At 47.9% G+C, this 27175-nt stretch overlaps 1 protein-coding gene across 2 annotated transcripts in view; it reads left to right on the top strand.

The window, feature by feature from the left end:
- Positions 1 to 7766, top strand: part of LOC146812881 (glutathione S-transferase kappa 1-like) — a 259603-nt gene extending 251837 nt beyond the window's left edge. For both annotated transcript variants that reach the window (XM_085619951.1, XM_085619952.1), the window contains one exon: positions 6969 to 7766. In XM_085619951.1, coding sequence (XP_085476077.1) covers positions 6969 to 7018 — 50 coding nt within the window. In that variant the 3' untranslated portion in view covers positions 7019 to 7766. The remainder of the gene's footprint in view (positions 1 to 6968) is intronic.
- Positions 7767 to 27175: the final 19409 nt, after the last annotated feature.

Below are 27175 nucleotides of genomic sequence, written 5' to 3' on the forward strand. Positions count from 1 at the left end.
GAAGGAGTCTAAGCGACCTTCCACTAGGACATCCTATGCTTACAAGTGGAAGAGGTTCTGTATCTGGTGTAAGTCCAAGAACTTTGATCCGACAACATGTAAGGAAGATGTCATCCTTCCATACCTTTTACATCTGGCGCAGTCTGGCCTTAATTTCCATTCCATTAAGGTTCATCTGGCTGCTTTGACTGCTTACAGGAAATGCCCTTCACAGACTTCCTTCTTTCAGATCCCTGTGGTCAAGGATTTTTTGGAAGGCTTGAAGAAAGTGTTTCCTCCCGTCAGACTTCCCTCGCCTTCCTGGGACTTGAATGTGGTGCTGTCCAGACTGATGAAGGAGCCTTTTGAACCCATTCACAAGGCTTCATTGCAGCACCTATCCTGGAAGGCGGCGTTCCTAGTGGCCATTACATCGGCCCGCAGGGTGAGTGAACTTCAGGCATTATGTTGTCAAGATCCTTATACTGCATTTCATGCTGCTAAGGTTGTGATGCGTACTCACCCTAAATTTCTTCCTAAGGTTATCTCTGATTTTCATGTCAACCAGACCATAACTTTACCTACGTTCTTTGAGAATCCCTCTTAGCCAGCGGAAAGGTCTCTCCATTCCCTGGATGTTCGGAGGGTGTTGAAATTTTATCTGGACAAGACCAAGGATATTCGTAGGTCTGACCAATTGTTTGTTAATTATGGCTCAGTCAGGACTGGTCTTGCGACCTCTAAGCAGTCCATTTCTCGGTGGATTGTGTCCCGCATACAATTGTGTTATCAAAGGCTAATAAGACCTTAGGGGGTAAACCTAAGGCTCATTCCACCAGGGGCAAAGCTGCCACGACGGCTTTGCTGCGTAATGTTCCGATTGCGGAAATCTGCAAGGCGGCCACTTGGAAGTCGGTCCATACCTTTGCTGCGCATTACTGTCTGGACACGGATGCCAGGGCAGATGCTCAGGTTGGGCAGGCTTCGCTGCGAAATTTGTTCGCACAGTAGTGGTAGTGTCTTGTGTGTTCTCCACCGCTTTTGTTGTGTGGGGATGGGCTTGCCATTCTATTCACTAGATTATGACTATACACAGAGATCCCCTACTACAGAAGGAGTAGTTTCTTTTCTGTAACTCCAGTTCTGTAGTAGGGGTATCTCTGTTATAGTCATAAGCGCCCGCCCTCCTCCCCGGTGGAGAGATACTTATTCATATGTAGAATGCTACAGGTCTGGCGTGCTACGCCTTCAAAAAGAACTGAAAGTAAATGGGACCTGCTGGGCATTCTGGGATACTGGGGAAAGTTCTGGAAACCTGGAAAGTTTTCTTAAAGGCACAGTATCCTGTTTTAAGCCACATAATGGCAGCCTATGGGGCTTGTCTGTCCACTCCTTCCTCTCTATCATTCCAGAGGCTTTTGCTGGTAGAGGCAGGGTTTTTTCCTATGGGGAGAAAAACTAGACAGGCAGTGCTTTTTGTGGATGTTGGTGGAATTCTAGTTGAAGTACTGGACAGTGTAGCCTGTGGGTATAGACTGCATTATCTGTCTTTAAATTAAATTCTCTCTTAAAGGTGTATGCAGGTCTGCATGATTTGTCACCTTTTAGAGATTATTTTTTATTGCTCCGGGGTCCATGCACATGGGCGGGACTATTCACTAGATTATGACTATAACAGAGATACCCCTACTACAGAACTGGAGTTACAGAAAAGAAACTACTCCTTACCCACGCAACGTGTACCAGATTGTTTTGGATCCAAAACAAAAAACTCTTTCGATTGATCCAGAGACTTGCAAAGTCATCACCAAGCCTCCAAAAAAGAGGAAACTGGACACTTCAGAGGAATCTGAACCTTGAAAAGAAAGGAGATGAGTGCTAACACCTTCCCGCCTCCTTCTCCTCCTCCTGCTGATGCAAATCTTCTCATTTCTCCACCACACTCCATACAACATATTATTTCACCTCAAACATCAGATACTGAGGATGATCATACCGATGGGGGTGGGAAAATAGATCCACATGGGGATGATGATGCACATACCATCCCACATGACGTAGACCCTTGGGATGACTACAACACAGATCCCGACCCACATAATAACCCGGACCTCTATCCATCTAGGCCATCCCCACCAGATGACAATATTGGGTTTGCGCAACTTATCAATGGGGCTGGCCAATACCACAGGGTACAGTTACATTCTTATCCCTTAGAGGAAGATTTTTTACTTGAAACCTTTGCACCCTTTCAAAGGTTGCACACCCTGCCAATGTTAAAAGGCATGCTCAAACATGCCCCACAAGTTTTTAAAGACCCTGTCAGAGCCAGGATTCTAAACCCCAGGATCGATAAAAAGTACAAGGCAGCTCCCAATGACCCAATTTACATTAAAGGTCAGGTCCCTCTGGATTCTCCTGTGGTGTCTAATGCACCCAAGAGGGCAAACTCGCAGAGTACAGGCGACCCCCCCCCCTCCTGATAAGGAGTCCAAACTTATAGACACATCTGGTAAACGTATTGCGTCACAGGCTGCAAATCATTGGCGGATTGCCAATGCCCTAGCTTTATTGGCCAGGTACGACAGGGCTCACTATGACGAGCTGCTATTCTAAATCAGCCCTTTGATCAAGAGCAAATTTTCTGGCCCTCAGTTGACACATCTTTAGAAAAGATGAAAAAAGACACGGAAACTGCTAAGTCCATGGGGGCCTTACAATTCCCTTCCCCTAGAGGCTCTTTTCGCCGCCCCTTCTACAGAACTGGGTCCAAAACCATTGCCTCAGAACATCCCTCTTCATCCTATAAGAGCCCCACTCAAACGTCCTCTAAAGGATACTTTTGCGGAGGATACAGAGGCAACAATAGTAAGGGAAGAGGTCGCGGCAACAACAACCGCACCTCCTCTACCACCAAACAGTGACTTCCCTGCACTTCTCCCCAATCATCCCACTCCTGTCGGATCACTTCCACATGGTCACTCTCCAACAGGTGCTCCCACTACTTCAACAGGGCGACTTTCTCGCCACTCTGGATTTGAAGGACACCTACTTTCATATTCCCATTCACCCCGCTCATAGGCAATATCTCAGGTTCGTGGTAGATGGTCAACACTACCAATTCAAGGTCCTTCCCTTCGTGGTCACTACAGCACCCAGAGTTTTTACCAAGTGCCTCGCAGTAGTTTATTTATTTTTCACATTTATAGAGCGCACTGTTACCCAGAGGTGTCCTGGCGCTAAACGTAAGAAGACCGCACATTCATGTATTCCCTTATCTGGATGACTGGCTCATAAAAGCCAGGTCACACAGCAGCTGTGTGCAACACACACACACAAAACAATCCAACTGCTTCACGACTTGGGATTCATGGTAAACCTCACCAAATCCCAACTCCAACCGTGCAGCATACAACAGTATCTAGGGGCTACAATAGACACTTCAAAAACTCTAGCATACCCCAACCCAGTCAGGATAAGCGCCATACAAGCTCTAATAGCAACATTTCAGCCTCAACACTCACTACTAGCGCGAGTGTTCGTGTAGAAAATCGGGATGATGGCCTCTTGCATTCTCATCGTCCCGTATGCACTACTCCAAATGCATCCCTTACAGGAGTGTTTGGCACATCAGTGGAACCAGGCTCAAGGTCAGTTAACAGATCTGGTGTTGGTAGACGACTGCACCCATCGCTTTCTGCAGTGGTGGAACTCACAAAACCTTTCCAAAGGGCGGCCGTTCCTCGGCCCCGGTTCCACAGATTGTGCTAACAGCAGACTCATCACTCACCGGCTGGGGAGCTCATCTTCAAACCCATACCATTCAGGGCATATGGACCCCCTCAACTAAAATAATTCCACATAAATTACCTGGAATTGTTGGCTATCTTCCTAACGCTGAAATCTTTTCAACTCCACTTTGTAAAAAAAGTTGTCCTAGTCCGTACAGACAACATGATAGCAATGTATTACATACAAAAACAGGGCGGTACACACTCTCTGCAGCTTTCACACTTAGCTCATAGCATATGGAGATGGGCCATTTCTCAAAACATATATCTCCCTTCAGAACATCTCCCAGGAGTACACAATCAAATTGCGGATCTACTCAGTCGCCAAACACAGCAGATCCACGAATGGGAACTTCATCCTCAAGTTCTACTTCCATTCTTTCAAATGGCCACCCAGAAATAGCCTATTTCGCTGCACACCAAAACGCAAAATGCCCAAGCTTCGCATCCAGGTATCCACACCCATTGTCCAAAGGCAATGTGCTATGGATGAACTGGTCAGGCAAATTTGCTTACGCTTTTCCGCCTCTCCCACTCATTCTGCTAGTGGTTCGGAAACTCAAACAGCATTCCCTCACAATGATCCCAATTGCTCCAGCATGGGCCCGACAGCCACGGTTCACAACCCTCATAGAGCTATCAGTAGTTCCTCATCAAAAGCTACACCCCCTCACCCAAGCTTCTCGCTCAGAACCATGGAGAGATAAGTGATCCAGATCCCAGTCAACTCAACCTTGCGATCTGGCACCTAAAGTATTAGAGTTTTGCTACCTTAATCTCCCGCCAGACTGCATGAACATCATTAAAGAGGATAGACGTCCTACCACTAGAGCTTGCTATGCCGCAAAGTGGAAAAGATTTGTAATTTACTGTACAAAAAACAAAATTAACCCACTAGATGCTTCTATTCAAGTCATCATCTGTTACCTTTTGCATCTACAACAATATAACCTAGCGCATACATCCATTAGACTACATCTCGCGGCAATAGTAGCCAATCTCCAAAACAGGCAACACTAGTCTTTGTTTAGGGTACTAGCTATCAAGGCATTTATGGAAGGACTTAAAAGAATAATTCCACCTACAGTTCCACCCTCTCTAGTATGGAATGTAAATGTGGTACTTACCAGGCTCAGGGGTCCCCCATTTGAACCTATGCATAAATGCGACTTAAAATTTCTCACCTGGAAAGTAGTTTTCCTGGTTGCGATGATCACCTCTCTCAGAAGAGTCAGTGAACTCCAGGCATTACCCATACAAGAACCATTTCTCCAAATCCATCATAACAAAGTGGTTCTAAGGACTAACCCAAAATGTCTACCTAAAGTCATCTCTGCTTTCCACCTTAACCAGTCTGTAGAACTCCCAGTGGTTTTCCCTCTACCAGACTTAGTAGCAGAACAGGCTCTTCACACACTAGACGTAAAAAGAGCAATACTTTCCTACGTTGAAAGAACAAAATCCTTTAAAAAAACTAAACAACTTTTTGGGCTTTCTCCCCACCTCATAAAGGCAATCCTATCTCAAAAACAGGGATTGCACGGTGGATTGTTAAATGCATCTAAATATGCTATGCTAAAGTCAAACGCACCTTAACCATTCCCCCTAGGGCTCACTCCACATGTAAACTAGGGGCATCTATGGCATTCTTAGGGAACATTCCCCTACATGACATCTGCAAAGCAGCAACTTGGTCTACACCACACATGTTTTCAAAACACTATTGTTAAGACGTGCAAGCAAAACATTAAGCTACTGTGGGACAGGCTGTATTAACACTTTTTCAAACCACTACAACAGATACAGGTAGGCACCGCTTCGAGGATAACTGCTGTGTAGTCTATGCACAAGTATACGATCTACAGCTCATATGCCTTGAACGGAAAATGCTACTTACCAGTATGCACCTGTTCTTGGCATGTAGAGCTGTAGATTCGTATATGCCCACCCGCCTCCCCAGATACCACTATCTGTTCCAGTACTATCTTACTTAGATACATTACATATGGCCATCTGTTCTTTTTCTTACTAACTCCATCATGACCCTCCATTGCAAAACAATCTGGAGATGAAGTCGATGCCCATGCACACTATCGTCCTAGGGAGGAGTCACCTACCTTGTGACTACAAAAGACTTCTTCCAAGACAAAAACAAAGTGCAAACATCCAAGCCCAACACCAGATGGCGATCTAAGCACAAGTAAACAAATCTACAGCTCTACATGCCAAGAACAGATGCATACTGGTAAGTAGCATTTTCCTTCCGGCAGCAGCTCCATTATAGAACCACCACCTTTCCACTGAGCATGGGTCTAATAAGTTTGCTATAGGCTCTTTCATGTATATACTCTCTGGTGGTGGCTCTTAGATGGCTCTTCCACCTCTCCTGAAGGGGAATGAAGCCTCCTCCTCTGGTTGGGGCTCTTCCATGGGTGGGTGTCTGTGGGTGTCGCTTTGCTGGTTCTGGTACGTCCAGCGCTAATTTTTCAACAATCGGCTCCCCCTGCTTGGGTTGCCCTGACTTTTATGCAGCTCACATTAGTAGTAAGAATAATACCACCAGTTAATGAGGTTCTCAAGTGACTTTATAACAAGTGCTGTATAACATAAACGTTGAATTGTAATAGGTAACTAATGTATTGTTTACAGGGAAACAAAGAGAAGTCCTATGTGTAATAAGTACAGAGTAAGGCAGCTGTACAGATCTACAGGCTTTAATTAGAGTATGGCTGATGGGATGCCCTGTCAAAACGTGATGTATATGCCATCCGCTGTATTACAAGTGCCATAGGCTATAATGCACTAGTAATACTGTGGACGGGCACCTGCTACCTCTGTGATGGAGTATCCCATTTGCCAAACTCTAAATAAGACCCTAAATTTCTATCAAAGTCTCTAAAGGGTGCTCACAGTTCCTGTAATGTGGCTGTCTCTGCCCCAGCCCTTTGTATCTTCCCAAGTACACTTCAGCGTTGAGACATACGAGTGTCTAAACCAGCAGTGCCACTATTCTTGAAGCGCCAGACTACCCAGCATGTTTCTGACTGTACCCTAGTCCTGACGCCAGTCTAACATTATGAACATAAAATGGCCACTACACGTGCCCTTCAGACAGCAGTGCTCTTCCATTCTTAACTTTTCGCAAGTCTCTGTACAGTGTATCCTTTGCTTGATACATGTTTATTTATCCCCCAACAGGTGAGAAGTGGATGGGGCCTGTCCTACCAGAGCAGACGTCACTCCTGTAGAGGCCCGCTCCAGCAGAAGAATCTGTGATGAATAGAAAAACACTTGCATATAATTTAGTCTGTGTACCGCTGTATGGAAAAAAACCCGCTCGGCAACCGACTGAGTTTCGGAGCAGGTCCTAGTAAACCTGTATGTTAGGAGTTTGTTATAAATGGGCAATGGAACTGGATTTACCAAGAGGTTTATTGTCAATGGTTATATGTAGAAGGGGGTATGGGCTTAGACATGGCATGAAGGGGTTGAAGAAGATGAACCAAGGGACCGAGTGAGTATGATTGACCCCCAACCTCCTGGGAGACGAAGACTGCACCAGGTCGTCCTTTCATTGTGAGGATGACTTCAATAGACCAGCCAGGGGCAGGGATAATATGGATGACTCTAAGTCAGGATGTGCATATTGTCATTGCTCAGAGAAACTCATGCAGCTGTCTCTGAACAGAAAATGAGAAAGAGTAACAACTCTACCAAAGTCAAGCAGCTGTCCTCACTGTGCTACCACTGACTTACTGTCATTGCCATCGCGCCAGTCCTTACATACACCTCATTATTTCCAGCCAACTTTCTGCAATAATTCTACTTGGGGGCTAAATAAGTGGCTCTCGCATTGATGTCTTCATTGGTTTTACGTCCCCATTAATTGTACTGTTTCATGCTTTCCAGGGTTGACAGTGTATGGAGGCTTGCTTTGACTCCTGCAAATCTTTACAGTTCTAGTTGTATTCAGTCATTAAAAAGGTTTATTAAAAACGGTTTGTTTTTGGAGTCAGTCTTGGTGTGTACATGTGTGTGAGTGTGGTATGCTTAATGCGTCGATGGCTGTGTATTATGCGGAAGGTCTTAGAATGCTGAGTGAGAGCTAGACAACCACAACAGTGACTGCTTCTGCTCACAGCCGGTGTGTGTGTGAAACTGACCGTAGTGACCAATTCTGCCTAGGGCCGGTGCATGTGTGCATCTGCATTTGTATGAACTAAAACACTGCCAGTAATGACCACTTCTACCCAGAGCCGAAGTGCTGTTTCTGTAAATATATGGTAAATACTGAGACTAGTTACTACTTCTGCCGAGACTGTGTGTGAGCGTGCGTATTTGCATGCACACAAGTGCATTGGCATGTGGTTCTCCATATTCTCTTGATGTTGCGGAAGCATGCATGTTTATCTACGTGCCTCTGTTTTGACAGACACTCTTGCACTAATTCTCCATTCCTCTCTGTGGCACCCAAACTAGATATTCATCAGGACGGACCATGAATCTAAAAACTCTGTGGCCATACACATTATCTTGCTGAATGTCAGACAGTTCTTTTTTATAACTATGCGCCATCCTCAGTTTACTGTTTCCGACAGATCTTCGTTGATTAGTAACACCAACTAGCAGTTTTTTTGTAGATACTTATTTTCCTTTTGTGAATGACCGGTCAGCTTTATAACACAGCAGACCCAATCTGTTAAGTACAGAATTTTTTTTAAGAACTGTGTCACAACAGGGATTGAGAGGTATCAAATTAACCTCTTCACACTCACCCCCAATTGCCTAAATTCGTGGGGTGAATTCCTGATTTACCAGGATCTGTACTGATTTATAAAAAGATTGCAAGAACCCTAAACCAAAATAACACTGCAGGTGTTCAAAAAATTGTCAATATGTGAAAAAAATATTTAATCACAAAGGTATAGCACCCCACACCGTGGCAATCAGTGAAAAAATATGTGCAGAGCAAGGTAGCACCTCACGTGCGCAACACCTTAGCGGGCTGAAACTGGTTAGATCATCACCAGTACTGTCACGTTTCTCATCATAGGTTGCCACCTTGTTCAAAGAAAACTGGATAACCAAACCAGAAAAAATCATGAAAAACATGAAAAAACAAAAGGTGAAAATATGTGAATATCACACACCAAAGTCCTGACTTTAAAATTGATAAAGAACTATGACTACCACAATTTTATTCTCTACTCATGCGTCAATTCAAAAATAAAAAGTGCTGTATTCTAACAGACACGAAGCCAATGAGCCGACATGTTTCATTGCCTTACTTTTACGGCAATTTCTTCAGGGCAACAGGACTTCATTCACCTTGTCAGCACATTTTGTACTGAACTATTTGTGACTGCAAAACATAAAGAAAAAGGGTTCTTGCTGTTACTCACTGAATGCCAGGACACAATCCCACATGATCCATATTTTTCCAATCATATATAAAAAACAAAGGTTTATCGTTACCCGTTGTCAGCCAATGTTTCTCATACCGGCTCGACAGCGTCTAAAACAGGTACTGTAAATGTTGCAGTGATCCTATGTTTCACAAGCCCTCTTTTACTTTGGGCATTCTGTAAAAAGATTTCATAAACGCCTTCGATCAGAAACCAGTTTTTCACCCAATCACTCCCAACAAACGTCTAACGTACCACCTATATTTATCCATTATATAGATTGAAGGGTATTTATAACACTCTCATTTTTATCCCTTCTCTTCATTTTAAACTGAACACAGGCTACTTTTGCTGACCGGCAAAAAGCATTTTTACACACAGTCACGTAAAGTGGAGTTTTACACCGGACCGAGGTCCATGACTCCCACATAAACATCCCTTTAACTCAAAAGAATGAGTGTGCCCAAGTCCGTATCTCTCCCCCACTCATACGTCTCACCGCGATAAATTGTCATCCCGAGCTTCGTCTCAGCCGCAACGGGAGCTTCAACGCGGCCCATTGATAAACCCGTCATCTACCACGTGACTTCCGTCAGTTTCATTGAAATCACGTGCCAGGTCACGTCAAAGGGAGCGCCATCTTAGAATGTGCAAATGTTCAAAGTTTTTAAGGGAACCGCTTGTGGAGTGTTCCTAAATACCGGCATATCTTTAAAACGCCTCAACTACTCGATAAATGCCACGATCGTTATTAATGTCTACCACAGATTATTTGAGTCCTAATAATAGTGGCACGATCTCCCAACCACTATGAGCACCCGTTCGTGTGCATAATCAGAGGGCAGATTCTCTAAAAGGGAAATGATGGCAACTTGGCAGTTCTCACCAGCCCACCACCAAGTGTTTCTGGGATTTCTCATACTGTACCCAAACACCAATGTAGACATGGTTATTCGATATTACTTATTTTGGACATATTTTAGACACGCTTATTACCAGCTTATAACCAGTAAATTCATAGGGGTAAGAGTTATGTTGACAGCCTTATGATAAACATTGTTAGGCATAAGCAGGCTCATTTTTGCACATTTTTGTAGCACATACAGAGGGCATGCTGACACAAAGAAAGACAATCACCACCCTATTCTTCACAGGGAGATTCTGTTCCATTCTATCCCATCATTTAATCCAATTCTGTCTGCCTTTTCAGAAAAAATCCAACGGGCCTCCTTATTAATTAGCAGTGTATCAATGTTTGAAGCATCACCCTTGACCTTTTCTAGAACAGTCCAAGTTAATGATCTAGAATCATGTTTCTCAGTGACACAATGCTGCACAAATTTAGTGGTTAGTTTCCCCAATCTGATGGTACTAAGATGTTCCTGAATTCCTATCTTGACCTTCCTTGAAGTCAGACCTATATAATGCAAACCACACCCACACGTGATACGATAAATCACGTTCATTGTGTTGCAGTTGGTAAACTGAGTTAGATACCATGTTCTACCATCCAGTAAAGTCACTCTGTCACACTTGGAAGTCAGGCCACATACAGAGCATGACCCACATGGGTAATGACCCACCGGGAGACCAGATGCATTTTTCTCTACTCTCACTCGAGAATGCACTAGTCTATCCTTCAGGTTGCCTGCTCTTTTAAATGCAAACCTGGGAGATGGCATCTTAAATTCTGCTGTAGATAACAGATCCCAATTTTTTCGCATCAGTTGTCTGAGTCTGCTTGCTAGTGGATCAAATGTCATAACGACAGGCAAGCAGTCACTTTTTGGTTTTTGAATCGTCTCCAAAAGGACACTGCGTGGTGTATTTAAGGCTCTTTTCTTCGCATTTTTTACCACCTTTCTAGGATACTGTCTTTGAATCAATCTATCACTCCGCTCCTCTGACTGTTGCATAAAATCCGCAGTGGAAGAGCAATTCCTCCTATACCGGAGGAATTGACCCACTGGCAGATTATCTTTGAGGGCCCGGGGATGAAAAGAATTGAACAATAGTAACGAGTTCCTATCGTGGTTTTTTGGTGTTTCTTCGTTGTCAATTGCCCCTGTTCCGCCAGTCCCAAAAAAAGCAGGTCAGAATAGCCCTTCACGGGGCTTTGATGACTGAGTACTTGCGAGCAGGGGCTGCCCCTGCTAGCCTTCTTGTACGAATTGAGCCCCGCATTTTTTTGGAGGATAACCAGTTCAGGATTGATTGGAGTTACATCGCAAACAAGTGCACCCGTGACTGGTTAATTTTAATTATCAATACGGCCAAGAGACTAAGCGAGGATCTCTTAAAAGAGATTTTGGAATTAGAAGAGAACATCAAGAGGGATACCACACTTGCTGACACAAAGGAACAATTATCCAGAATCCAGGAAGACCTTTCTGATTACAAAAACTATATGATTAATCAGAAAATAAAGGGTTTGAAACGTAATTTAGAACGCTTTACACATGAGTGGGCATTCCCATATGTGGAAGATAGCTATTACCAGCAGAGAACCGAAGTTAGACTTCGGGGTGGTTTTGCCAGGGGAGGGAGACAACCCTCTAAACGATCGCCCTATAATTGGACCTTTGATAATACCTCCTCGGAGGAAGATGAGGTTAGCGGACCAGGTGGGCAGATTGATAAGAACAATAGGGTTAGATTCAATCAACCCGAGCAAACCAATGAAGATCTAGGTCTACTGTTGAGGTCTTTTTTAGGACAAAACCAGAGGGGTCACAGAGGTCGAGGAGCAGAGGACAGACTCGACTCAATCAAGATCAAACGTGGCAAGGGTTTTCCCCTCGAATAACACGGAGTCGAGGACGCAATCAATTGTAAACGACATTGTAGTGAACTTATCTGATTACAACTTATCAGACGATGAAAGACTGGTTTTGAATAAAGGTCTAGGATTCGTGCCTACCCCAGCTCACGATAAATTCAAATGCCGTATTGAGTTCCATGAAACTATGAGAAAGATCAAAATCAAAAAATTCTTTGCCAATAAAACACAGGAGCCCCCCTCCCTGTTTTCCTCTGATTTATGTTGCCCCTCGGGGTTCTGCCCACCTTCAGCAAGTCTGGGCCCAGAGGTGGCGGTCTTTGAAAATAAAATTCTCCATGAAATTGATGTCCTTGAAAAAAGAATGAGAATCATACCTTTAACAACATGAGTAAAAAAGACTGGGCAGCAATTAAAAGTCTACAGGATAACCCCCTTATTACCATTAAATCTGCAGATAAGGGGGGTGCGATAGTCCTAATGAACACCAGGGATTATGAGGATGAGATCCTCAGACTTTTGAATAACCGTGACAATTACCATCCTTTAATACGCGACCCTGTTAGTGAACTTCTGGGGCTCATTGGGTCTATGGTGTCCACAGCAAAAGAAAAGAAGTGGATTACTGCGAAGGAGGCTGAGTTCCTTGTGAATGCCAAATCAAGGACACCGGCATTCTACATACTTCAGAAAATTCACAAGGCCGCCAGGCCTCCTCCTGGCCGCCCGATCGTATCGGGTATACAATCTGTTCTTGAGCCCCTTTCGCAATTTGCGGACTTTTTCTTAAGAGAATCAGTCATCAAACAAGCCTCCTTTGTGCAGGACACTAGAGACATTCTAAATGTATTGGAAACTGTGAATTTTGATACACAGTCCCAATTTCTAGTGACGATCGACATTGAGTCATTATATACCTGTATCCCCCAGGACGCGACGCTGGTGGCAGCAGCTCGCGCCCTGGAGGAACAGGAGTGGTTTTACGATACACCACAGTCGTTCGTCCTGCAATGTATTGAAATCGCATTAACCAGGAACTATTTCTGCTATAAAAATGATCTATTCCTGCAAGTCTCTGGCACTTCAATGGGCGCAACCTTTGCGCCCAGTCTGGCCTGCATTTATGTAGGCCAGTTTGAAGAACATCACATATATCACCATGCCAATCCCTTCCAGAGGAATATTTTTCTCTGGAAGCGATATATTGACGACGTGTTATGTATTTGGGAAGGCACTGAGGATGACCTGTTGCTCTTTTTGAATAGGTTAAATACACTAGACCAAAGCCTTAGATTCACTTGGACTTACAACCGCCAGTCTGCAACCTACCTGGATCTTGATATCCAGGCGGAACAGGGGCAATTGACAACGAAGGTACACCAAAAAACCACCGATAGGAACTCGTTACTATTGTTCAATTCTTTTCATCCCCGGGCCCTCAAAGATAATCTGCCAGTGGGTCAATTCCTCCGGTATAGGAGGAATTGCTCTTCCACGGCGGATTTTATGCAACAGTCAGAGGAGCTGAGTGATAGATTGATTCAAAGACAGTATCCTAGAAAGGTGGTAAAAAATGCGAAGAAAAGAGCCTTAACCCCTTCGCTGCTAGGCCTTTTCCCCTCCTGTGCTAAGCCTTTTTTGGGCTATTTGGGGTAGTGCGCGCTTAGGCCCCTGTAACTTTTTGACCACATTAGATATCCACGCCAAATTTGCGTCCTTTTCTTCCAACATCATGGGGATTCTAAAGGTACCCAGGGTTTGTGGATTCTCCTAGAGGGTTCCCAGAAATTAGTCAAAATACAGCAAACTTTTGGTTTTTTTGTGAAAAATGGGAAAAACGGGCTGCAAATGAAAGCTTCTGGGTTTTTCTCTGCAAATGGTATCAAAAAAGGGTTTGTGGGGCTGAAATCACCATTTCTCCAGCTTTTAGGGAATGACAGAATTTTGTCAGAAAACCAACATTTTTTACACAGTTTTGGCATTTTTCTGGGACATACCCTCTTTTTGCTATTTTTTGTGCTTTCAACCTCCTTCCAGTTAATGGTAGAAATGGGTACAAAAACAATAATGGACCCTGGAAAGCTATACATTTTTGAAAGGTAGACAAAATTCTGAATTCAGCAAGGGGTCATTTGTGTAGATCCATCAAGGTTTCTTTAACCCCTTCGGTGCTCATGACGGAACGGTTCCGTCATGAGCCACGGTTGAGCTGTGCTCATGACGGAACCGTTCCGTCATGACCACGCCCGCGCAAGATTCCGTCAGCACAGCGGCGGAATTTGCGCAGCATGGAAGGGGTTATAGAAACTAACAGTTAAATATAGGAAAAATTAAAAATTAGTTGAAAAAAGCAGCCTTTTGAGTCAACGTTTTCACCTGTAACTTCTTCTAATTATCACATCTCTTAGAAAGCAATGTACCGTTACATCCACTGGACCTTCCTGGTTGTGGGGATATATAGGACTTGTAGGTTCACCAAGAGCCCAACGAACCCAGAGTAAAAAACTGAGCAGCATTTTGTAATGGTTTTTTTTTTTTGTTCCGGGTCTATAGCAATTATTGTGGGAAAATGTATACATGGAAAAATCGGTATGAAAGACACCTATGTAGTTCTGAAATGGGAACAAACTACAGAGTTTAGAAACAGTGCATATTTGCACATTTTCAAAATTGGGAATACTCATACTTGCATGACAATTATTGGTCATTTTTCAAAATGACTTTTTTTTTTTACACAATGTCTTTCATTTGGAAGGGAGAAATGCATCCAAAATCAATAGGTAATAACAGTTGCTTTACAAATCTGAACTACCCTAAGTCTCCCGATAAAAATGGTACCTCACTTGTGTGGGTAGGCATAGTGCCCACGACAGGAAGTGGCTCAAAACCTAAGCTGAACACACCACATTTTCACACTGAAAATGTACACTTTTTTTGCGAAGAGTCTAGCTGTAGTTTTTGAACCCTAGCCCTGCCGGCACCTAGGGAAACCTAGCAAACCTATACATTTTTGAAAACTAGACACCCAGGGGAATCCAGGATGGGGTGACTTGACTGCCTCCCACCATGGTCTGTTACCCAGAATCCCTTGCAAACGTAAACAAATGACAAAAAAAACACATTTTCCCCACATTTCTGGGATGGAAAGTTCTGGAATCTGCGTGGATCCACAAATTTCCACCCACCCCGCGTTCCCCAAAGTCCTACGAGAAAAATGGTACCTCACTTGTGCGGGTCGGCCTAGTGCCCGCGACAGGAAACGGCGCAAAACGCAACGTGGTCACACCTCAATTTTGCAGTGAAAAATGACCCTTTTTTGGCAAAGTGACTAGCTGTAGTTTTTGAACCCTAGCCCTGCCGGCACCTAGGGAAATGTAGGAGAGTAGGGTCTGCTATCCTATGGTCACCCCAAATTTTTGCTTTTTGCTTCACTGGTTTTTGACATATTGAGGCTGTGGGCCTGCCAATCAGACCCCCAGGCTGCTGTTCTCTCTAATAAATTTACACTATGCACCCTAGGTGCATAACCAATTGGAAGTGGATCACCCTGTGAGCCCCTGTATCAGTGTACACTAGGTACCCAGGGCATTGGTGTATCTAAGGCCTGCCAGGGGCTGAAGCATGTATTATGCCACCCCAGGCTTGGCCTAACAAATTTGACACAACTGGCTGATCACTCAGCTGGGTTAAGTTGGTGTAACCACCTCTTACTTAGGTGTAGTATACCTATACCTAACCTTAAATGGGACACATGTTAACCTATAAGTCACTCCTATGGCAGGCCTTAACAATCCTGAAGGCAGAGTGCTTGGTTCCATGTGAGATGGTGCTCTGGCATGAGCTGAGCCTGTCTGCAGTGGTCGGAACCACTTCCTTCTACTGTTTCCAGGTATCGTCATACCATATACTCTTAAGTGCATTATGAACCTCGCGGTTAAATGCTATCTTTGGTTTGGCTTTATCAAAACATGTCGAGTAAGGTGTCATACGAATTGGAATACTAACCCCTCGCCAATTCTGGCGACGGGGTTAGCATTCCACCCTTCTAGAGGGACACGACATGTACAGTACCTGAAACCCGGGTAAAATCAGACATAGCCTCAGCTCCACAAAATGGATGCTGCCACCACAGACACAAGTCTGCCCTCCTGCTGCTGGGAGTCCTTCCAGCTTGGGAGGTGTGGACAAAGGGTTTCCTGCCAGGGGAGGTGCGTGCACCACCCCAGACAGGATTTTGTGTATTGGTCAGGTAGGGCTTGAAAGAAACCAGACATGCCTGAGGCTCACAAGGAGCCTCGGTGCATATGCCAGTTCAATCCGGTCCTGGGGCACACCAGTCCCGGGCCTGGGGTGAGCTGGACAAAGGATTGGAGGTGTAACCACCCCCCTTCCTGGTCCCACCCTTAGGGAGGGACCTAGCAGGTAGTCCGGCCCCTAGAATCCGAATAAAGGTAGGAGCTGTGTCCTAAGACTTTAGACATCCTGGAATCAACTTGAAACTAAGAAGAAGACGGGAACTTCGACGCTCTGCCGCACAGAGGACTGAAGCCAATCTCCCCTGTGGTCAGGGAGTGACCACCTTGCTAACGCAAGCACCATCCAGCGAATCAACGTCTGCTTTGCCGCCGCCTCCCGCCGGAGCCCGAGCCCAGAGACTGACAAGACCTGGACCTCCAGACCTCTCACCGCCCGATCCACAGTCCCTGAAAAAGAGAGACCCGTGGAGGCACCGAGACACGTGGAGCCAGCCATCTTGAAAAGACTACGACAAGCTGCAAGCGCAACAACCGAGGCTCCCTCCAAGTTGTGCTTTGGGATCTGAGAAGCCCAACCCTCGAGCAGCATTTGCACCAAAGGTGAGCCCTCCAGCATCTCCACGATCTGCGTGGGGCCCTTCTGCATTTTGCCACTCGACGCGCCTAACCGGTTGCTGGCCCGCTGGCTAGTGGCCATCTTGGCGACGAACTTCAAGAAATACACCGCTGGTCTGGTTGCTCCAGACTGGCCCTTGCTCCCCTCCAAAGGAGCAATCCCTCTGACCTTGCTGGTCAGAACCATCAGCTTATTTCGTTTTCCACAACAATTGCTTTTGCCAAGGCTTGTTTGCTTCGATCAAGTCGCCGACACCGCCGACAGCGAGAGCCTGCGTGGGACAGCTCGTGAACCGTCTCCTGGACGTCGTCGACCTTCAGGGACCACGTGGCTGCAGAGACAAGCTACACCTTTCTTCCTGTTTGCACCCGACATCGCCTGGTACCCACCTGGTGCCACGCTGGTCACTGGCTAGTGACTGTGAACACTGTCCCCTCTGCTTACAGGTCTTCTACAACTCCGATGCACTCTGGGATCCACCGCATCTCTTCCGGACCGACCGCCTGCAGCATCTTTGTCTTCAGGCTCCACTGAACAGATAGAAGAAACCCGACGCACTTCGACACCTATGCACCCGCTTCCTGTGGGTGAGGTAAAGCTGGCACTCCGGTGCCCAAGTGTAGAGTATCATCTCTAGTGTCTGTGTTTCCAATCTTGAGTTCATAGTCCATCCGGAAGATCCTTTTTGCAGTAACTTTGTAACTTTTACGCACCCATTGAAAACCTATGGGAGCCCGCGTGTGACTATTTGCTCTGCACACGCAACCCGTGGACCTCCTGGTCACTAACTAAAGTTAGCTCCTTGTAGGCCCAGCGATTCTAGAGGCCCTAGGCCTTTTCCCTTTTCTGTTCGTGGTACTTATACCACTATTTTAGTATATGGTTCGAGCGGCCACCAGGGCCTATCCATATAAAGTGCAACTTCTGTGTATTCTAACGTATTCTTGTTTAACGATTTGTGCTCCTGTGCTCATAAAGAGTCTAGGGGATACTTTGAGAAATAAATACATATATATTTTCAATATATATCTGTGTGGTGTCCTTTCATTGGTATAAAAGGGGGATACATTTGGTAAAACAGCCTGCTTAACACGCTTCACGAGTTTAGCCTCAAAGACTGCTTAGCCTACGCTACCACTAGGGCAGCTAGTCCGAAAAGGTTGACTTACAACCACACCATAAGGGTTGCTTGGCATGGTACAAGGTGATCACTTTAACTAGTGAGCATCATATACCAGGCCAACTTCTCACAGGAAACCTAGCAAACCTATACATTTTTGAAAACTAGACACCCAGGGGAATCCAGGATGGGGTGACTTGACTGCCTCCCAGCATGGTCTGTTACCCAGAATCCCTTGCAAACGTAAAAAAATGACCAAAAAAAACACATTTTCCCCACATTTCTGGGATGGAAAGTTCTGGAATCTGCGTGCATCCACAAATTTCCACCCACCCCGCGTTCCCCAAAGTCCTACGAGAAAAATGGTACCTCACTTGTGCGGGTCGGCCTAGTGCCCGCGACAGGAAACTGCGCAAAACGCAACGTGGTCACACCTCAATTTTGCAGTGAAAAATGACCCCTTTTTGGCAAAGTGACTAGCTGTAGTTTTTTAACCCTAGCCCTGCCGGCACCTAGGGAAACCTAGCAAACCTATAAATTTTTGAAAACTAGACACCCAGGGGAATCCAGGATGGGGTGACTTGACTGCCTCCCACCATGGTCTGTTATCCAGAATCCCTTGCAAACGTAAAAAAATGACAAAAAAACACATTTTCCCCACATTTCTGGGATGGAAAGTTCTGGAATCTGCGTGGATCCACAAATTTCCACCCACCCCGCGTTCCCCAAAGTCCTACGAGAAAAATGGTACCTCACTTGTGTGGGTCTGCCTAGTGCCCGCGACAGGAAACGGCGCAAAACGCAACGTGGTCACACCTCAATTTTGCAGTGAAAAATGACCCTTTTTTGGCAAAGTGACTAGCTGTAGTTTTTGAACCCTAGCCCTGCCGGCACTTAGGGAAACCTAGCAAACCTATACATTTTTGAAAACTAGACACCCAGGGGAATCCAGGATGGGGTGACTTGACTGCCTCCCACCATGGTCTGTTACCCAGAATCCCTTGCAAACGTAAAAAAATGACAAAAAAAACAAATTTTCCCCACATTTCTGGGATGGAAAGTTCTGGAATCTGCGTGGATCCACAAATTTCCACCCACCCCGCGTTCCCCAAAGTCCTACGAGAAAAATGGTACCTCACTTGTGCGGGTCAGCCTAGTGCCCGCGACAGGAAATGGCGCAAAACGCAACGTGGTCACACCTCAATTTTGCAGTGAAAAATGACCCTTTTTTGGCAAAGTGACTAGCTGTAGTTTTTTAACCCTAGCCCTGCCGGCACCTAGGGAAATGTTAGAAATGAGGGGGCTCTGGTTGACGCAGGTGTGAACCCACAACAAGCAGGGACCCTTTACTTCTTGTCAGGGCGAAGGATGACTCCCCAGAATAACCCCTGCTCACCCTCTAGGTGCGTGGCGCGAGCAGTCTAGGCTAAGTCTCAGGCGTACACGGTTAAGCAAATGCAATTACACATACAGTAAACCCCTTGCATGCACCACAAACGGACACCAATCAGGAAGTATATAAAAATAAGCTTTTATGTAGATTCAGCAGATTCAAATACAAGGCCCAGTAACGTTGAACTGATGGGGCCACAATTCTTGGAAATACGGTAAAGTTCTCTTTGTTTACGGAAAGTTCTTTAGGCGGGCACAAGGTTAACTGTAGGCCTCAGCGTACTTCGTGCTGAGGCAGCGCCCAGGAAGCACACAGCAGATGACAGGGAAATAAGAACGTTGCGGACCCTGGATCCGATGCGAGCTCACGGTCGAGTTCGTAAGTACAGTACCTTGTTTCTTGACGCAAAGGCGGGTGCGGGATTTCAGCGGCCCTTTGACAGAAGGGCGAGGCGGCGTCCGAGGCTCCCACACTTCACGATGGGGGTCTGATCTTCAGGCTCACGACAAGAGCGGGGTGTTGCAGGTGGCGGGTGAACAAAGCGGGGCAGCCGGGCACGCAGATACGTCCGGGCCGTCCGAGGCTTGGAGATGCTCACAAACGCCGATTCCGGCGGGAGGGTGAAGGTGCGCAGCGAGCCTCCAACGAGCGAGGTGACAGGGGCAGCCCAGCACAGCGTAGGGGGAGCGGCTCTGATCGAGCGAGGCTCTTCCCAAGGCGGGGGCGGCTAAGCAGTCCTGGCCACGGCTCAAGGAGGGACTGGGGCACGAGGGTCACAGCTCCGGCGAGGGAAAGGACACCACAGTCCAGCAGCAGGCGAGTGAAGATCAGGTAGAGCCCAATGGTCCTGGGGCTCAGTTCAGGGGGCAAGCTCAGTTCCAAGCCCTTGGAGATCATTTTGGAAAAGCACAAGTCTTGAAAGTAAAAGTAAAGTAAAAGTCTTCAGCAACAGTTTCTCTTCTCTCCTTTGGTAGCAAGGTCACCACTGCAGGCCAATCCCCCAGGATAGGGACAGTCTTCCTCCTACAGCTTTCCCGGTGCCTCCTCCTCAGGCAGAGATTCTTCTTGGTCAAAAGCGGATCTAGTTTCTCAGGAGCAGGGCTCCTTCATTTATACAGCAAATCTTTTGTTCTCCCAGGCCAGGGGGGCCCTTGCCTAGTTTAGTCCGGTTTCTGAGCACTTTGTTTACGCAATGCAGGCTTCTCCTTTCAGAGTGCAGGGCAGAGTCCTCAGACGCTCCACAGGGGGCGGAGCCGGCATTGAGGTGGCAGAGCACTGTCCTATTCAGAGCCTAGGAGCACTCCTCCCACCCATCTACCTGTCGATCGTCCTATTCACCACCAGGCTACCTAGCCCTGCCCATCTGGGTTCCCCCAGCCCTGTCACTCACACCAGCCAGACATCAGATACACATCACGCAGAGGCGGCTGAAATGTTTAGGCAAGCAAAGGCCAGCTTTCTAAAAGCGGCGTTTGCAAACCCGGAATATTAAAATAAACCTTACGAAAAGATGTACCTTATTATTCCGAGTTCAGGCATACTAAACTCGATCTTCTACCATGTTCCCTGGGTCGATTAGGATCATAGGGTGTAATAATCCAGGCCGCCCATACTGGCCTATGAGAACAGGGTAGCCTTACAGCAGTGAACAACAAAATGGCGGTCATTCACTACCAGGACATGCCACGCATCTAGGCTTGTCCTACCTTACGCTCACAACGCACCCTGCCCGTGGGCCTACCATAGGGGTGACTAATATGTAGCTAAGGGAAGGTTTCAGGGACGGGCAAGTGTGGGCACTTGCCAGTCAGCATGTCAGTACCAGACTGCACGCAGGTTCTGCGATGGCAGACCTTAGACGTATTTTACCGGCCGCTTCTGTGGGTGGCACAACCCGTGCTGCAAGCCCACCAGCGGTGTTTGCATTACATGCCCTGGCGCTCCTGGCGCACTTTACTGGGGTCTGACAGTAAATCAAACAATCCAATCATGGAATCCAACCAACATATACAATTTACAAAGGGAGCACTCGCACCGCGACACTGGTTGGCAGTGGCACAGCGCGCTGAGCGGCCAACACCATAAAAATACATGAGGCACAGCGACAAAAAGAGGAAGGGAGACTCACGCCATGGTGCCAGGTCTAACACGTGTCCCCTCCAGCTGAAAAGTGGGGAGAACTACCCTACCCCAGGGAGTTCCTCATCACTAAGGCGGAAAAATCTGGACAGACCGTCAGCATTGGCGTGATCTGTACCAGGGCGATGTTCCACCGTGAAATCCATACCCTGTAGGGAAATGGACCACCTCAACAGCTTTGGATTCTCACCCCTCATATGCATCAACCATCTGAGGGGCCTGTGGTCCGTCTGAACCCGTAAGTGAGACCCAAACAAGTAGGGTCTTAGCTTCTTCAGCGCCCAGACCACAGCAAATGCCTCACGCTCAATAGCACTCCACCTCTGTTCCTGTGGAAGTAACCTCCTGCTAAGAAAGGCTACGGGTTGATCTAGGCCCTCCTCATTAATCTGTGAAAGAACAGCCCCCACACCATGCTCTGAAGCGTCTGTCTGAACGATAAACTCTTTGGAGAAGTTGGGAGCCAAGAGCACGGGCGCCGTGCACATAGCAGTTTTCAAGGCCTCAAAAGCTTTCTGACAGGTGTCAGTCCAAATCACTTTCCTGGGCTGCTTCTTCGAAGTCAGCGCTGTCAAGGGGGCAACCATGTTGCCATACCCCTTGACGAACCTCCTGTAGTACCCGGTGAGACCTAGGAAGGCTCTCACCTCCGTCTGGGTTTTGGGCGCCTCCCAATTCAGGATGGTTTCTATCTTGGGCTGAAGGGGTGCCACCTGGCCACTCCCTACTTGGTGTCCCAAGTACACCACGGAACCCTGCCTGATCTGGCACTTACTTGCCTTGATCGTGAGGCCTGCCTTGCGCAGCGCCATCAACACTTCCCAGAGGTGTCGCAGGTATTCTTCCCAAGTGGAGCTGAACACCGCGATGTCATCCAGGTAGGCTGCACTGAACGAATCCAGCCCAGCCAACACCTGGTTGACCAATCTCTGGAAGGTGGCAGGGGCATTCTTCATCCCAAATGGCATAACCCGGAACTGGTAGTGCCCATCTGGGGTGGAAAATGCTGACCTCTCTTTGGCCCCCTCGGTCAAGGCGATCTGCCAATACCCAGACGTTAAATCAAACGTGCTGAGGTAGTTGGCAGCCCCTAGCCGATCGATGAGCTCATCAGCTCTGGGGATGGGGTGTGCGTCGGTCCTAGTGACCGAATTGAGTCCTCTGTAGTCCACACAGAACCGGAGTTCGGGTGTGGCTCCCGGCGCTGCAGCCTTTGGGACCAAGACCACGGGGCTGGCCCAAGGACTGCTAGAAGACTCAATTACCCAGAGTGCAAACATCTTGGAGACCTCCTCCTTGATGCATGTCCTCACCCTGTCAGTCACCCTGTAGGCCTTGTGCCGCACAGGTGGACTATCCCCAGTGTCCACATCATGGACGCACCAATCAGTGACACCAGGGACCAGGGAAAACAGGTCAGAAAATTGTCCCAGCAACTGGCGACAATCATTCTGTTGCTCAGGGGTCAGGGCGGAAGAGAGGATGACACCATCCACTGACCCATCTTGCTCCTTGGCTGACAGGAGGTCAGGAAGAGGTTCGGTCTCCTCTTCCATCCCAGCATCTGTTGCCAAGAGCATGCCCACTTGGGACCTCTCCAAGTGGGGCTTGAGGCGGTTGACATGCAGGACCCTTAAGGGGTTCCTAGGAGACTTCAGGTCCACCACGTAGGTAACAGGACTCTTGCGCTCCACCACCTCAAAGGGACCGGTCCACTTATCCTGGAGCGCACACGGCTCCACGGGGGCCAAGACCCATACTTTCTGCCCAGGCTGAAGCTCTACCAGAGTGGCATTCTGGTCGTACCACCGCTTCATCTCCTCCTGGCTGGCTTCCAGATTTGCCTCAGCAAGTTGCCTGAATCGCCTAGTCTGATTCCTGAAGGCCCGCATGTAACTATATACATTCTGGGGAGGTTTCCTGGGAGATTGCTCCCAGCCTTCCTTGACCAGACTTAGAGGTCCTCTGACTGGGTGACCATACAGAAGCTCAAAGGGACTGAACCCCAGGGACTTCTGTGGCACCTCACGGTAAGCAAAGAGAAGGCATGGTAAGAGGACGTCCCACTTACGCCTCATGGGTCCTTCTAGGCCCATTATCATGCCTTTGAGGGTTCGGTTGAATCTCTCAACCAACCCGGTTCCTTGGGGGTGGTAAGGGGTGGTGAACTTGTAGGTTACACCACACTCTTGCCAAAGAGATTTCATGTACTTGGACATGAAATTGGTACCTCGGTCAGACACCACCTCTAGAGGGAATCCCACTCGGGAGAAAATTCCCATCAGTGCCCGTCCCACCACGGGGGCCGTCACTGTCCTCAGAGGAATGGCTTCCGGGTACCGGGTGGCATGGTCCACCAGGACCAGGATGAACCTATTGCCCATCGCTGTCCTGGGGTCCAGTGGCCCTACAATGTCAATCCCCACTCGCTGGAATGGGGTACCGACCACAGGGAATGGCTGGAGTGGAGCCTTCTGCTTCCTTCCACTCTTTCCACTTGCCTGGCAAGTCTGGCATGTCCTGCAGTAAGTATCTGAACTCCTGCGCATTTGAGGTCAATAAAAGTGGGTGACAAGCCTTTCAAAGGTCTTGTCCTGCCCCAAATGCCCTGCCAATGGCACATCGTGAGCCAGCCCCAGTAGGAAGGCTCTGAAGTCCTGGGGTACCACCAGCGCACGGGCTGACCCAGGCTCAGCAACCTTAGGCTCTGTGTATAGGAGGTCGTTCTCCCAGTAAACGAAATGTGATCCTGACTTATCACCTGCGGCCTGGTCTGCAGCCTGCTGCCGCATACCCACGAGAGAAGGGCACTCCTTCTGTGCCTTACAAAAGTACTCCCTGGTGGGACCCCCTTCCTGCTGCCAATGGGTCAGCTCCGGCAGGTCTCCCAGTTCAGCTATCTGCTCCCCTGTAGGCTCCAGGGCATCCCCCTCAAGGTCTGCTTCCTCCTGGACCGTGGGAACTTCAGGGGCCGGCTTCCCGCGCCCCTTGCTCCTTCTCTCTGAGGCCGGTTCCTGGGCCTCCCTCTCAGGCTCCAGGACCTCTTGAGTCCCTCTACTGGCTGCCATGGACCGTGTGGTGACACACGCCCAATCCGGCATACCCAACATCTCCAGGTGAGCACTCCGCTGCACCTTAGCCCAAGGTGAGCTCTCCAAATCGTTCCCTAACAAACAGTCTACAGGCATGGCGGGCCTCACAGCTACCTGAAGAGTACCAGAGACCCCCCCCCCACTCAAAGGGAACCTGAGCCACCTTGCAGTGTCTCTCTGTGTTGTCAGCGGCAACAACGGGGTAGAATGCATTGGGGACCACCTGCTCTTGAGACACCAGGTGACACCTGACAGCGGTCACGCTGGCTCCTGTATCTCTAAGAGCTTCCACCCTATGGCCATTTATGGTCACCCACTGCCTGTACTTCTTAGTGTTCTCAGGCAGCTGGGTTGGAGGGACCACTTCACGGTCTCCTAGCGAGACCAGGGACATCTCTGCGGGACCCCACCCACCTTGGACATCCCTCTCCTCCCCCAAGGCTACACTAGTCACCTGCCGGGGTGGAGCACCCGTGGGTGCTGGTTTACCAAACAATGGACACTTCACATCAGAGGCAAAATGCCCCAAATTGTTACACCTGTAACATCTGACGGGCCCCTTCTGAACAGGAGGACCTGTCGGGGCCCCGGTCGGTTTCTGGGGTGGGGGAGGCTGAGAACCCTTCCCTTGGTTCCCTTGGGGACTATTTTGGGGCCCTTTTTGGAACTGCTTCTGTTTACCCCTGTCCCCCCCACTCTTCTGCTGGGGACCCTGCCCACCTTTGGCGGAATGTCCCACGGTACCCTTGTGGACCCTGGTACTGACCCAGCGGTCCGCCTCCTCAGCAAGCTTCCTCGGGTTAGTCAGCCTACTATCGATCAGGTGCTGGCGTAGCTCAGGAAAACAATTACTGGACAAGTGCTCCCATGCCATTAAATCAAGAAGCCCTTGAAAATCATTTACCTTACTACCCTTTACCCAACCATCCAGCGCTCTGCAAAAGAAAGTCACATACTCCACATACGTACTATTGGGAATCTTAGTGCAACCCCTAAACCTCTGTCTATATAACTCAGGGGTCAACCCATACCTAGCCATTAATGCTTCCTTCATATGGGCATTAGAATTATGAACATCAGCAGGTAAATCTAACAGTGTGTCCCGCCCTTCACTCAGGAACCGTCCCCACAACCCCGCTCCCCAATCTTTCTCAGGGACCCGGTGGGAAGACATGGCTACCTCGTAGGCTCTGAACCACTGCCCGATGTCGTCATTCTTGAAGAACTCCTTCACTACATCCTTGGGAATATAAACTCTTGGTTCCGCCGGTACTGGCGGTGTGCTGCCACCAGAGGGATTAAGCTCCAAACTTTTTGCTTTCAGCTCCAGCTCCCTCAGCTTCATGTCATGCTCTAATTGTAGTTTCTTTTCTTCCATGGCTAATCTTTGTTTTTCCATATCCATCTGCCCATGAAGTTTTGCCATCTCCACCTCGTGTGCCCGGGTTGCGGCCCTGTCTGCCAACTCTTCTGGCGACAGGCTTCTGCCAAACTCATGGACACTTTCTGGTGGAACCATTTCCACCTGATTCTCTGGTGCCTTTGACTCATACCAGGCCCTCAGCGCCTTCACGAATTGTTCCTTCTTTTTCAATCCAGTTTGGGCAATTCTGAACTTGGAGCAAAAACCTTTCAATTCTTCATTGCTATAATTCCGAAGTGCGCTTTCTTCCCAATCTATGTCCTCAAATCCAGAGATTACAGAAGCTGCCCTTCCGGCGGGAAGTGAACCAGGCATGGTTCTAACAACGGAGATTCTTGGCAAAACAAAAACAATTGCTAGTCTTGTGGCTGTGTTACTGGTCTGCTCTCACTACGTGGTGATCAGTGATTCACTATACGCAAACCACAAATGCAAATCCGTAAATCCTCACCGCTGCCACCAATGTTAGAAATGAGGGGGCTCTGGTTGACGCAGGTGTGAACCCACAACAAGCAGGGACCCTTTACTTCTTGTCAGGGCGAAGGATGACTCCCCAGAATAACCCCTGCTCACCCTCTAGGTGCGTGGCGCGAGCAGTCTAGGCTAAGTCTCAGGCGTACACGGTTAAGCAAATGCAATTACACATACAGTAAACCCCTTGCATGCACCACAAACGGACACCAATCAGGAAGTATATAAAAATAAGCTTTTATGTAGATTCAGCAGATTCAAATACAAGGCCCAGTAACGTTGAACTGATGGGGCCACAATTCTTGGAAATACGGTAAAGTTCTCTTTGTTTACGGAAAGTTCTTTAGGCGGGCACAAGGTTAACTGTAGGCCTCAGCGTACTTCGTGCTGAGGCAGCGCCCAGGAAGCACACAGCAGATGACAGGGAAATAAGAACGTTGCGGACCCTGGATCCGATGCGAGCTCGCGGTCGAGTTCGTAAGTACAGTACCTTGTTTCTTGACGCAAAGGCGGGTGCGGGATTTCAGCGGCCCTTTGACAGAAGGGCGAGGCGGCGTCCGAGGCTCCCACACTTCACGATGGGGGTCTGATCTTCAGGCTCACGACAAGAGCGGGGTGTTGCAGGTGGCGGGTGAACAAAGCGGGGCAGCCGGGCACGCAGATACGTCCGGGCCGTCCGAGGCTTGGAGATGCTCACAAACGCCGATTCCG

This window comes from Triturus cristatus, chromosome 7 (genome assembly GCF_964204655.1).
Source record: "Triturus cristatus chromosome 7, aTriCri1.1, whole genome shotgun sequence".
Classification (NCBI taxonomy): Eukaryota; Metazoa; Chordata; class Amphibia; order Caudata; family Salamandridae; genus Triturus; species Triturus cristatus.